General features: G+C 43.9%; 1 protein-coding gene across 4 annotated transcripts in view; it reads right to left on the reverse strand.

Annotated features, from left to right (window-relative positions):
- LOC122621158 (acetylcholinesterase) overlaps positions 1-13,330 on the reverse strand; it is a 37,625-nt gene that overhangs the window by 18,176 nt on the left and 6,119 nt on the right. For all 4 annotated transcript variants that reach the window (XR_006326197.1, XR_006326198.1, XM_043798914.1 and 1 more), the window contains exons 2-5: positions 5,334-6,189; positions 3,725-3,863; positions 3,045-3,590; positions 2,601-2,808 (exon numbers count right to left, since the gene is read on the reverse strand). Coding sequence is in view for 2 of the 4 variants with exons in the window: in XM_043798914.1 (XP_043654849.1) it covers positions 2,601-2,808; positions 3,045-3,590; positions 3,725-3,863; positions 5,334-5,656 (1,216 nt within the window). In the remaining 2 variants the exon portion in view is untranslated. The remainder of the gene's footprint in view (positions 1-2,600; positions 2,809-3,044; positions 3,591-3,724; positions 3,864-5,333; positions 6,190-13,330) is intronic.

Below are 13,330 nucleotides of genomic sequence, written 5' to 3' on the forward strand. Positions count from 1 at the left end.
GCAACAAAAACACCACCAGCACCAGTAGATGACTGGCCAACAGCAACAAGAAAATCGAAAGGAAAGCCAGAGCACGAACTGGCACAAAAGCCCCGAGAATCTTCTTCAATCTGTTATACGAAAAACACAACCCAGCCCGCAAAAAAGGACCTGCCCCCTAACACCACCCACCCAAAACACCACCCAACGACATCCTGCGGTGGCGGCTCGCGAAATAATAAGAAAAGGAAAACGCAAACGGAAAATTTGTTACAAGTGCGCCACTTACACGGCCTGGCACGGAAAAGCGGGCAACACAATGCACACAAAGAGTTACGCACCAGATTGAGAGGAAAAACATCAGGCAGTGAAATGCGGATAAGGAGGGTGGGGAAAATTATGGGAGAATCAACAGCAGCATTTCGCAGAACGGCAGGTTCCCACCAAACTTAAAGGCGATTTATCTAATAGATGGTTGCATTTTCAATTTTGTATTCTGACGATGTATGCACTGAGTTACACAAGCAAAGCCCTTAGTTATTTCAAATTTAAAACCGGGCTTCGGAACATTTAATGGAAAAATATTTAACAAAACTACCAACAACAAGTTCTGTTTCGCTTATGATTGAAATACTTAAAGGATAATCGAATTACTCCTTTTGCGAAAAAAATAGCAAAGATTAAGTTTATTTCAAGCATAACATAGCATAAATACGTAAGTAAATTAGAAATCAAGTCCGCAACGAAAAAATAAATGTATTTGACACAGAATTTGTGCACATGCATTTGCTTTTCCTGCCACATAAATAATACAACTATATTTTAAACACATATTTCCTGTACAGTCATTTGTATTTTGCTTTTTGGAATACTATAAATTACACTAAATTCGGATTATTTAGGTTATCGATTTATTTAGGGTTATTCGATGTGGCTTAATAAATTGATTTTTGTTTCGAATTTACGCGGTCTAATATTTCTCGGAAGGTAATAAAAAATAATTACAGCAGAACTTTAACTCAACTTCTATTAGTAATAGTTTGCTGCCCCGCTTTAATAAAACCCGTCCCCTTTGTCACTCAATAATGCTGCGGCACGTGTGCCACTCACGCGTCCCGTTCCGCCCATCAAGTTGAGGGCTCGCTTTTTGCTTTCGCTTTTCCGCAGACCTCCCACCGCCACCGTGCCACACTGCCACCACCCACAACCCATCGCCCAACGCCCCCGCTGTCACCTGAGCGGAATATATATTTAAATAATTTATGATGCCGTCCCGCACAGCTGAGCGCCACATTCCAGTGCGTGAGTGTGTGTGTGCGAGTATGTGTGTGTGCGGGTGTGTGTGTGTGCGTTTGGATGTTTTTCCTTTTTTCCCGGGGTCACCGCAATTCGCGTGGGCGAGTCTGGCAAGTTTCGGCGGCTTTTTGTATTTTTTCTGTATTTTGACTCCGGCAATTCCGGTGCGTTGACACATGCCACACTCGGAATTTAAAATTTGGCCACATATAACATAAGCATAATCTACATCCCCTTATTTTTAACTGGTAATGATACAGTATGTTAAACAAGCATACGACTATACTAGTCCTTCAATGAATTCACCAATGGACTTAATGGAATTAAAGTAAAATACGAAAAGGTATCTCGTATGTTACCAAACACATACTAGTCCTTTTATGAATTCACCAATTATTTTAATACTAAAAAGGTATCTCGTTAAAAGTAAACGCTTTAAGATTACGTAAATATCTGTTTTATTTACCCAAAAATATATTGCTATATATGTATATTGCCCTAAGCCGGCACTTGAAATTTAAAGTTCACAAAATTCGTAATTTGTGTGGGAAGCCAAAAAAGGGGGAAAAAACAGAGAACAAAACAGGCAAAGCCGTAAAAGCCAACAATACAGAACAATATACAAAGTGCAGTTCTGCGACAGCCGAGTCAGGACTAAGCCGAGCACAATGTAACCACCAGCAGAACCACTACCACTACTACTACCACTACCAGTCGTAGTCCTCGAAACCCAAAACGCAGTACCCAAAATCCGTAACCCAAAACCCACTAACCCCCTCGATTCGCCGCTCAGTGTCATGCAATAAACCATAAAAATTAAGCACTCGAGCCAACAGAAAGTAGCGAATGCATTACGAGTGCTCGAAATGTGCAGAGGAAATTTTGAAAAGCAGCCCGGCTAAGCCACCTTCCCGCCCATAAAACGATGAGAATAAAATGCATTTGTCTGCCAGCCAGGCCCCAACAAAAAGTGTATATTAATATATATACGTATAGTTGCACAAAAGTAATAAAATCTCAAATGGATGAAGAGCAGAGCTCCGAGCTGCAGTGTAAAAGTTTTTCGGGGCGCAGAGGCAGGAAGCTGGGCTAAAAAGCTTGGCAAACAACATTGGCAATGGGTAGTACTTTGTTTCGGATAAAGTTTAGCGCTGACGTCAGCCGCAGAGGATGCAACAATGGCGGCAAGGACGACCCAGAAAAACTAGGGGAGATAGCAAGGTGGATTCCGGGATGGTCGTGATGAAGTCACTCGCAGGAGAAGGAGAAGGAGGAGGAGGGGGAAAAGGAGGTACTGCACCGGGTCTTTAAGGAAGCACACTCACCCTCATCCCTGACATTTCCCATCAGGATGTCGTAGTCCTTCAGATCCGCCGTCTTCATCAGCGTCATGGGATCCGCCGGCAGAAACGCTCCATCAATGGTGGGCGCCGAGGGGAAGCTGAGTATGCCCGAGTAGGAGTTCCACTGCTGCACCGATATGGTCTTGGCGTCCACGGAGCGCATGCAGCTCATCACGTGAGCGGGATTGGTCTGAAATCAGGTGGGAATGCGAAAATGTCAATTTAGTCCATGCAATGTAATATTCTGATGCAAGCGACGCGTTAAGGCGTTGCACTTGTAACAGGATGCAATGTGTGTAAAATAAATAATGTAGATATTGTTGTAATCTGTGGGTTCTTTTAAATAGATGAATGTACTATTACTGTATTTAAATTCCCTTTTACTTCGGTTTTTTTTGATGAACTCAATGATTAAGAATGATTTACCTTCAGCATGGATGCATTGCAGTTGCAGTCGTTGATCAGCGCCTTGCCGATCTCCACGGCCTTCTCGGATGTCATGTGGCTCCAGGGAGCGTTCATGGTGCCCGACTGCATCATGCCCCGCTTGACCAGACCCCTGGTGACCGGCGACATGAGTTGGGCATTCACCGAACTGGAGCCAGCCGATTCCCCGAACAGGGTCATCCACTCCGGATTTCCGCCAAAGGCATGAGCGTTGTCCTTTAGCCAGCGAATGGCGAGTGCCTGATCCCATAGGCCCACATTGCCAGGCGCCTCCTCCGCGAATTCGGACGGCATTTCCGGCGCCAAGTGCAGGAAGCCAAAGGCGCCCACTCGATACTGGAAGGAGGCCACTATCACATTGCCCACGGCGGCCATGATGTCCGCATTGTAGATGTCCAGGGTGGCCGATCCGGTCATGAAGCCACCGCCATAGATCCAGATCAGAATCGGCAGTCCGTTGGTCGTGTTCTGCGGATTTCCGTTGTGGATGAGATGGTCAGTGTCCGCCTGTTTGCCATTGGTGTGCTATGATCGAAATGGATGAATTGAGTTGGTAAAATTATCATTCTAAATATTTATATTATGTGTGGCTATGAGTGCATTTTCCCAGCTTGACTCATAAATTGTGTACATATTTGCTATTTTGTTTTCACACTTACCTCGCCTCCATTGGCACCCCGCCCATGGCGGAGACGAGCCTTTGCCGGCGCCCAGACATTAATGTAGAGGCAGTCCTCGGACACGTTGGTGTTGGGGTTCCAGATCTCCTCGCCGGAGAAGCCGGGGAAGTACTCGTAACTGGGTGGCGGAAAGTAAAGGAAAGGAAAGGAGGAGAGGAGAGAAAGAGAGAGAAGAGCGGTCTTGATTAGCTGGTGACCCATATGCAAATCAAAGGCTGTTTGTGCCCCATCTGGAATTCGGTCAAGCCAATTACGAAAAACTAACCAGCTGTGTTATTTATTTTTATTCGCTCTCTCTTCCGTTTTGCCCACTTCACTCCGACTCTGGGATTCATTTCCCACAAAAACAGTGCTACACTCACACTCACATACGCCCCGCAGTCCCGGGCTCAGTCCCCCACAATTTGACATAGTTATTCCGCTTTATAAATGTTGAATCGCTCGAATCGATATCCCTACGCATTCGTAGAAAGCTCAGCATTTGTCTGTCCGTCTCCATAGATACCTTTGTATATTCCTGTATGCTGGTGGGTGTACGAGTATGTGTATGCTTAGGTGTGTTTGGCTTCGTGTCCATTAAAATTAACTTTGCCGTTTCGCATAAAAGTAATTTATCACAGAGGCGGAGAGAAAAGACGATTTCTGTTTCCTGCGCCAGCTGCCATTCGCCTTTATCACTATATTTTTCTAATTTCCTTTTGCCGCACACGATTGGATGGCTTTCCTTTTGGGGTGCGGAAAAACTTTAGTTCTCTATTTCAAGAGCGAAAGTATGGCAAACCAAATGAGTTTGATTAAGTAAATGGAAGAGGAATGGAGAAATGTTTTTATTTGCTCTGTATCTTTACGATTTTCTATATAGACAGTTGCCAAACTCTTCAGAAGACGAAACATCAAACGGCATAATGTTCTATGCAAATTTTTTAAACCAAAAGTGTTCGAACTTCATTGCACTTTTGATCTGATCTCTACAGTCAGTAAATTCGCAAAGTTCTCTGTTGAATCCCGAATGCAATTAAGTATTTCAACTGCATCAATCATACGTAGCTCTGCAAACAGTATGCATTTCCCTCCTCGCACACATTGAATGCCAAACAATGTGCGATTTCAATTGGCAGGGCCAACAAGCTGAGCAAAGTTTCCAATTGGCTTTTTCCGTTTTGACCGGCTTTTTGCATGCAGCATGACGTCACTGGCAACAGTTAGGTCAACAGCGAGCTGCCGCTGCCGCTGCAGCCGGGCTGCGATTCGCCTTTCTAGGTCAGATGCAAAAGTGGAGCGTTCGAGGCAACCTCCTTCTGAACCCCGAATACCCGCAAAGCCAGTGATGACAAATTGCTCGTATTTCCGGAAAGATATCACCCCTTTAATGGCTGTTTTTGCCAAAAACCCAAGCTTACGCCATTTGATATATCGGATTGCTCTTTAGATCTTCTAAAACAAACTACTTCTGGAAAACACACATCTGATTCTGAGTAATTGATGACAAACCCCCTCCTGCACATTTGTTAACTTTTCTTATAAGTTAGTTAGGGCTTGGACCGAAGGCTCCATCTTCAATGCCCTATAAAACACAAGGTGGACTTACCGCTCCTGGACGCAGGTGGCGGATAAGCGGGTGGCGTCGAGGACGCCGTGCCAGGGCTCCGCGGGCACCGGCTTTCGGAAGCGTAGGTCCTCGACGGGCGGCTTGGCGTAGGGGATGCCCGTGTAGACATGCACCTCCCTGCCCTGCACCGTCACGGAGCGACCGCGCACGGGTCCGGAGGACGTCTGCACCACCAGGCGATCGATGACGCCGCAGACGCCGGACAGGTGCAGCGATAGCACCAGTACCAGAGGCAGCGGGATGGCCAGGGGCAGGGGCAAGGACATGGGCAGGACTCTGCTCTGCCGACAGGAGGTGGCCATGACGCGGATGCGCAGGGCGGCGATGGCTGGCTGAAGCGGTAGCGATGGGTGGTGGCCTACTTTGGCCTGACGTCACTGGCACTGACCACTTGTCTCTGGTGCTCTGGCTGTTCGCGATTCGTGATTCGCGATTTCTGCTCGCTGGGTATCTCGGTACGGAACTGGTGTGTCTGGCGGATTCGGGATGCCTGCCCGGCGCTGCAAGCCGCATCCACAACTTATTATCCGGTTGAGTTCGCCGCTGCTGCCACAATTGCCACTTGAAGCTGCCGCCCGTGGGTTGCACTACACATTCTCCCGCCGCAGCAGCTTTAGAATCCGGAATCTGGGAACTGGAAACTGGAAACTGGGTTCTGGTTGCTCGGTACTCGCCACTCGAATCTGGTTTCGGATTTATTGGACTTGGCTTAGAGTCTGAAATGGTTTTTAGATGGCGTCCTCTATTCGCTTCGGTTTCCTGCGCAGCTGTTGCACTTTTGCAGCGCCCACTCCGGCTGCTCGGCTTTTCCTCTCCGTCTGCGGATGTGTTTGAACTGCAAACAGAAAGAACAGGCATTAAACTATTTGTCTGGGTTCCCCAAGGGGTATTTTCTGTTCTGTAGATGCACGGAAAGAAGTCAGTTGTATTCTTCATATATTTGTAGGTAACCTATTATAGTTAGATATCATTCGATTCATTATGTGTTTAACAATACATATAATTAATGCCATAATACCAACATTTTGTGTGTTCATACAGACAAAATCTATTCATTTTCATATTTCATTTTTAAGCTACTGCTAGTACAGTTTGCATTGGTTATCATTTTTGTTGGCACATTTTTATCATATTCATTTTCTGTTATAATAATTAGAGAATTGCCTTCTTCGCATGCACACTTTTTCCCAGATTTCTGTCACTGCACACACACAAACACAAGGACGAGTTGACTTGTTGGGTGCTTGTGTGCGCTTGTGTCTGTGTGTGTGTGTGTGTCGTCTGCCCCCGTTTGTATGCTGCAATATTTATGTGTTTGCCTTTGGGTTAGTCTGTGTGTTTACCACTTGAGCAGAGATGCAAAGCTGCCTCCTTTCTTGGTCTCGGTTTGCATTTAAGACTTTCCGAGTGCCACCTGTGTCCACCCACCTCCACCTCCACCTCCCGCTTCCCCACCCACTCCCACCACCCGCCCGGTAACCGACACACCTGCAGCGGGGACCACTCACAGGATTCACTGGGATTCTCTCGAGTGGCGCATATCGCTCTCTAAGGCTTTGCCTGCAACGTCGTTAAACATATTTTCTTATACGCTTTCATTAGAGTCACTTGACCGATTTAAGCAAATATCTTTTCAAAACCGAAGTAGCCGAGTAAACCATTGAAACCCAGAGGCATTTTGCGCCGATTCGAAATTTCTGGCACTGCTGCAACGGAACATGTTACCATTGCTATGAATAGAAAATGTGGAATAACGATAACGCTTACAAAGGCACACTAATTAAATGTTTTGATGAATTCATAAACATGTTAATAGATTATGATATGTAGAATCAATATAAATATATTTACATAATACACAGCCAAGTATAATATTCAATACAAGTTTCATCTAACTCGCAAACATTCCAATGAAAAACATTTTGCGATTTCAGTCTGTTTTCCTGCTTTCATTTCTCGATAAATTAATCTTGGGAGGCTGCAGTTGGGCAAGGAAAGCAAGCATTTCCCTGTGGCAAATGGCTTTTTCAGCTGATGTCCTTGACGTTTCGAGCTGTAAAAACTCCTGGCACTGAATTAAGCCAAGAAACTTGAATTTTCTTTGGACTGGGCCTTGCATGCTGACAGACCATTAGAAGTCGGAGCTCGTGTAATAACAGCGCTGCCAGCGCTGCCCCCTGCAGTTGCACCCCCCGGTCCTGAAAAGCGCTTTTCCGATCCTTTTGCCTGAAACTTGTCTGCGAAAGGACAAAGGAATAAAGAGGCTTTCTCAGCTGGCACCGCAGTAATTTAAATGTTATTTAGCTGCACAATTAAAATGGCATTAAGACGCCACCAAAATGCGAGTTGCAGGCTAGCAATTTAATTTATTTTTCAAACCCCGCAATCCCCTCCTTTAAGAGTGCACATTTTATCCAAATTAGCTTAACTTTCCTCAGGTTCTTTGCATTTTCCACAAGTTTTCCCTAGCAACCCTCGCTTTTCCAACTGTATTTCAAAATTGTCGCTGCCTGTTTCTCGGCAGATAAGACGTCCTGTCCTAAGTGAATATTTTCTTAATTTCTTGCTATTGCAGCAGATTTTTACCCCGCTTTTCCGAGGTGCCGCTTTTCCTAGAACTTTTCCGTAAACATGCGCATTTTTTTATCCCGCGTTAGTGAGGGTTTACTTAAGGAGGGGAAGAGCGACCAAAAGTTGTATTTATCTTATTTTATTTGATGTCTGCCAGAGCCGTGAAGCTCACAATTTAAGCGCTTAGTTTCAGCTGACTCGAGTATTTTTTCTTGCCAACTGTGTGTTCATAAAGTTGCAACTTCAAAGTTTGCTCAAGCAGCCACTAAAATGCAAAGTGTGTTTTAACTATAAGAAGCAGTCTTAGTTTAATTTGAATCAACTGCAGAGAAAACTCAACAGTTTATGAGATTACCATCGAAATTCTGAGAAATATGTTTTGAAGCTCAATTATTCTGTTCTGTTTATTAAATTTATATTTTCTTGCCAACAAAACTTGATATATTATAGAACATTTTAGGAATTTAATTTATTCACAAAGGCATTCAAACGTATCCAAAAACACCTATGTAAATCTAAAACATTTTAATTGAGATGCATCTTTTTCCGACCCGATTTTTATTGTGTGGCATAGTTTTTCTTGTTTTGAGGTCCTCTCTTTTACCGTTCCATGGAAATCCTTCGAGTGCTGCCATGGATATGATAACCCAACGAGCGGGAGAGCGATAGCCGGAAAATGAGCGTTAGAGAGAGACAGTGGAGAGCGCGAAAATTTTAATGACATTCAAATTAAATTATAATTTCAAAAGTTTCGGCGCGCAGAGAGCAGCGAGCGTTGCTGATGACGACGATGACAAGGACATGACCAGGTGGCACAGGTGAAAGGCGCCGCCCACCGCCCACTGCCCGCTTTTCCCGCAACCTCACCGCCCTCGCCATCGGGTCAGCTTGGTTGGCCAAAGGTCACAGCAATAGCAGAGGAAAAAGGTTTGGCACACCCCCGATTTCCCCGCTGCCTCAATCAACCTTCCCTATTTCTCCGCTTTTCCGCCCCCATCGCTTGTTTATTTCCCTTGCGTTTGTTTTCAAAATTTGGCAAATGCGAAAAAAACATGGCCAACGACAAAACGAAATGGTAAAAGCCAAAGGGTAAACAACACAAAGGCAAGCGAAACAAAAACAAAAACGAGAGACACCAAAAAATGACGGGGAAAAATTAAAACTCGGAAAAGCCGAGTGAGTGGGAAAAGTTAACTGAGTTTTGCTTGTGTTTTCATTTTTGTTTACGAGGTTTTGATGTTTGTCGTTCATATTGTTTCACTTTATTTGTGTGAGTATCAAGCTATATACTCCGAAAGAATAATTCAAATATTTTTTTGGAGATTGAAAAACCAAAGTTTAAAAATGATTTAAGCAACTTGTATAGATACAGGCATTTGGAAATACAAATGCACACTTTTATAACGAATTTATCCACAGTTAGAGAATATTATAACAATAAAAATAAAACTGTTGTATTTAGATGTTAAAAACCACCTTTTAAAAAGAATAAGGGTCTAACATACCTAAGAAATTGTTTTCTGTGTACGAGGTTAGAGGTGTCCGCTTTAATTGATGAGTTGAAGAGGGTAATGGAGGGCAGGTGACCGCCAGTCAGCGAATCTTAATTGGAACCCCCAGATATCAAAGGCAAAGAGTGAGGGACAGGTATGTATGTATTATGGGCTGAATAACTAAAGGACAATTGGCCAAAATGGTGTCTCTTGTCTAAGACAAGGTTTAAAATTAGCTTCACACTTCAGTCACATGACAGTCAGCCGTAAAGTAAATCAAATTTTAGAACAGTCTTGAGCGGCAGCATTAAAGCTAGAGCATTATCAGGTAGCTCGCCAAACAAATCGTACTTAATATTTTCCAAGTCATTTCCAAGTCAATTTCTTCCGGTCTATAAACCGCTGCGCAATCATTAAACCCCAAAAATATGGCCATCTGCTTTAATGAGCCACAATCATCATCAAGTTTTCACTGACCATTTGACCTTTCCATTTGGCAGGCGGCAGGACTCCGATCACAGGCCTTTAGTCCGGCCATTAAGCGAATGTCTGGCGCCAGGCAAACTATAAAATAAATGCTTGGGCGTGGCTCAGAGGCGGAGAAAAGCCAAAGACCAACGCGTCCAGAGCTTCTTTTCCTGCTCTAGGATCAAGCCATTCTAATTTTTATAAAGTGATTTTAAGCGGTAAAAATAATATAGTTAATTTTAAATTTAAAAATAAAATGTTAAATTTTGAAATTCTTTTTTCAATCATTAGCAATCATCAATAGTCAGCCCCAAGGTTTTAAGTCCTTTCGTATCCAGAATTTATATTTAAATTTAAAGCGATTAGTTTAGTTCAAAACCAGACCTCATATATCAAAACATTCTTTGCTTTTCATAATCTTAACATCATAAGTTCGAATTTAGTTTCTTTTGAGGCCAATAGTAGCACTCCGAATCAAATGAAAAGATACCACCCATGTAACTGAAACCATAAGCAACACCTTTATTAAATTAAATTCGGCATATGGAAACTATTAAAGATTTTTCATTTCGATTTGTGCCACAAGTTCCATTCCTCGTTGGAGTGTGTGGAAAAACTACCTACTAAAATGTGGAAATTGCACAGCATGAGACGAAAAAACCGAGAGCCAGTAGCGCTTAGTTTTTTATTGCATGGCGCCGCATGTGGCGGCTGCGGCGATTGAAGTGTCCCCCGCGAGGGGAGTGGGCCAAGGGGCAGTGGGCGTGGGGCTGCAGGAGGTGGGTGGAAGGGGGGTGGCGCCAGCAGTACGTCCGGGGCACGAGTTTGGCTTTAGTGGCTGTCGCCCGTCACCGGGGCTCGTTAACGCTGAGACGCTCAATTTAGCGCGACTTATTCAGGTTGGCGCTCCGCTTGCCTCCGCCTGGGCCCGTGTGACTGACCTTGATGATATCACCGCAGCCACGTCGTCGTGGCCATCGTCATCCCAGGAGCAGTTCCCTTCCTGCCCCCCGACCTATGCCTATTCCTTTTCCATGCCCAGGCCCACATGGCGGAAAATCACAGAAGCATTTCACCTCCGTTAAGTCTTAATAAATAAAAACAGGTTCATCTGTAAGGATAAGGATATTGTGGGAATTTCAAATATTTTCTTTTCTTACGTCTTATTTTCTTAACTGCTTCCGATTTTAAATTCATAGTTTATAAGTTGTAACAAAGAGCTTGCAGCCCAACAAAAGTAAATAGAGATATAATATTTGGTAAACAAAAAAGTGAATTGCTTATTAATGTCGATAGTTTTCTCTCCCTGCAGTCCAAGGCATGTGCGAATCTCTCTCGGGCGGACTCCCAGCTCACATGGCCCTAACCCTCGAGCACACAGACCCCTGCCCTTGGTGTCGATGTCTTGGGGCTGCTCGGCTTACCCGTGGGTGTGCTGCACTTAAAGCCGAAATAAAAAATCAATAATCGGGGAATGACAAGTCAACAGTCAACAGCAGCTCAGCTGAACGCAGGCGAAGCCGCCATTTCTGACTGTTCCTGCCTCCGACACACAAGCCCTCACGCACGCACACACACACACACGTGGGAAAGGAAAGGACATGTGTGCGAGTGTGTGTGTTTTTGGGGCAAAAGTTGTATATTAAGTAACCTGAGCAAGTTTGGGGGGTCCCCGGGACACGTACGCGGCACAGGACCCAAAAAACGTGCACCGCAGGTCTCGACTCGAATTTATGGCTGTTTCGCTCCATATTTATGTGTTTTCAGCTTGCAGTTGGTTATGAAATATATGGAGTCGTTAACCTAGAGAGAATGCAAAACCCCTAAAGATGGCGACAACAAGATAAATAATCATAAAGAACGGGAAAACGCCAGCTACCAATCGATATTTTTCAACTATACTTTCATACAATTGATAAAATACAGATACTAACTAAGTACCTTAACTATCCCCTCAAGCAATTATAATCAATAATCAGCTTGAGTATTAAGCATCCGACCCGTGGACTGTGGCTGTGTAAGTTGCTTCTAAGGACTGAATGATTATGAATACTCAACGTCCAGTCCCAGATGGCCGGTTCTTTTCGATCCCTTCCTCCCTTTTCAACTGGGGCTGATGATGATGCTGTAAAATGTCAAATGTGAGTGCTGCTTTCATATGAAATAACGCAAGAAATAAAAGCGTTCGCCTTTGGGACGCCACTGGCAAAGGGCAACCATCCATCTGCCATCCACCATCCCAGCCATGCATACAATGCGAAAGCCTGGCCAGTGACGTCACGGCCATAAAGGGCTGCATATGCGGTGAACATATCCTGGCCACAAAATCCAGGCCGAGGGACCCATCGACCCATCAACCCATCCAGCAGAAGAGCAGAACGTACCTGAGGCGGGTTAATTAAACGCAAGGAACGTCATCAGCATCCTTTATACGCCCTGGCCACGTTGCGCATACGACCTGTGAACCGGGCGTCCTGCCACAACTCTGACTCAATTTGAGCTATTCAAGCTGCATAATGCACTCGGTGCATCCATCGGCAACAACACGCATCAATGGAGCAACAAAAACAACGTCAACAATCAATATTGATGCCGAGCGAGCGATGATTGTGATGATAACAGGCCCTGCCGTTGTTGCTGCCGTTGCTGCTCCCCCGATAATTATGCTCATAAAAGCGTAAGAGTTTTAATTGGACTGCTTATTACAAATAATCAGTGCCTTGCCTGTCTGGGCATAGAAAGTGGATCGGAGGCCTGGGGACCGACCATATCATATTGGGCGTGTGCGCTCGTGTGCACTTGCCTGAGTTATTCAATTTGTGGCATCAGCCAAATTGCAGCCACAGCAACAATTACGCCAATCACACGACAGCAACAATAACAATATGCTAAAATTGAACGGAAATCGCATTGGAAATTAAATTTAATTTTAATTGGGCCTTGCATCAATAACTTGTCATTTTTTACAATAATTACAAAGTTATTTAATATTTATGTAGACTCGGCGCTTGTCAATTAGTCTGGCTCATGCAATTAAGTTGATTAATAAATTATATTTTACACCACGTACAAACATATGCACACTCGTTTAATCGAAAAAGAAAAGAGATTAATCTATATTAAAATCACACATTCTGTCATCTCATTAATTATGAATAATATTTGATTATGCTCTAACATTTAATTTTTTTGCGTATACTTTGTTTTTTGCTCCAAATTAAATTCATTTAGTTTAGCAAAGGGTTATGCGACCGTTTTTGGTCGATCCAAAAAGTGTAATTGAATTCAAGATGTATACCTAATAAAATAATTAAAGAACAAATATTTCGTAATTCACAGTTACACTTATTTGATAATCCTAAAAAGAATCATTTTTCAATGGATGGAAATTACAAACTGTGGGAGGTTTGCTCAAATCGCAAGCGCAATTTAAAGTTAATCTGT

Source organism: Drosophila teissieri, chromosome 3R (genome assembly GCF_016746235.2).
Source record: "Drosophila teissieri strain GT53w chromosome 3R, Prin_Dtei_1.1, whole genome shotgun sequence".
NCBI classification, from domain to species: domain Eukaryota; kingdom Metazoa; phylum Arthropoda; class Insecta; order Diptera; family Drosophilidae; genus Drosophila; species Drosophila teissieri.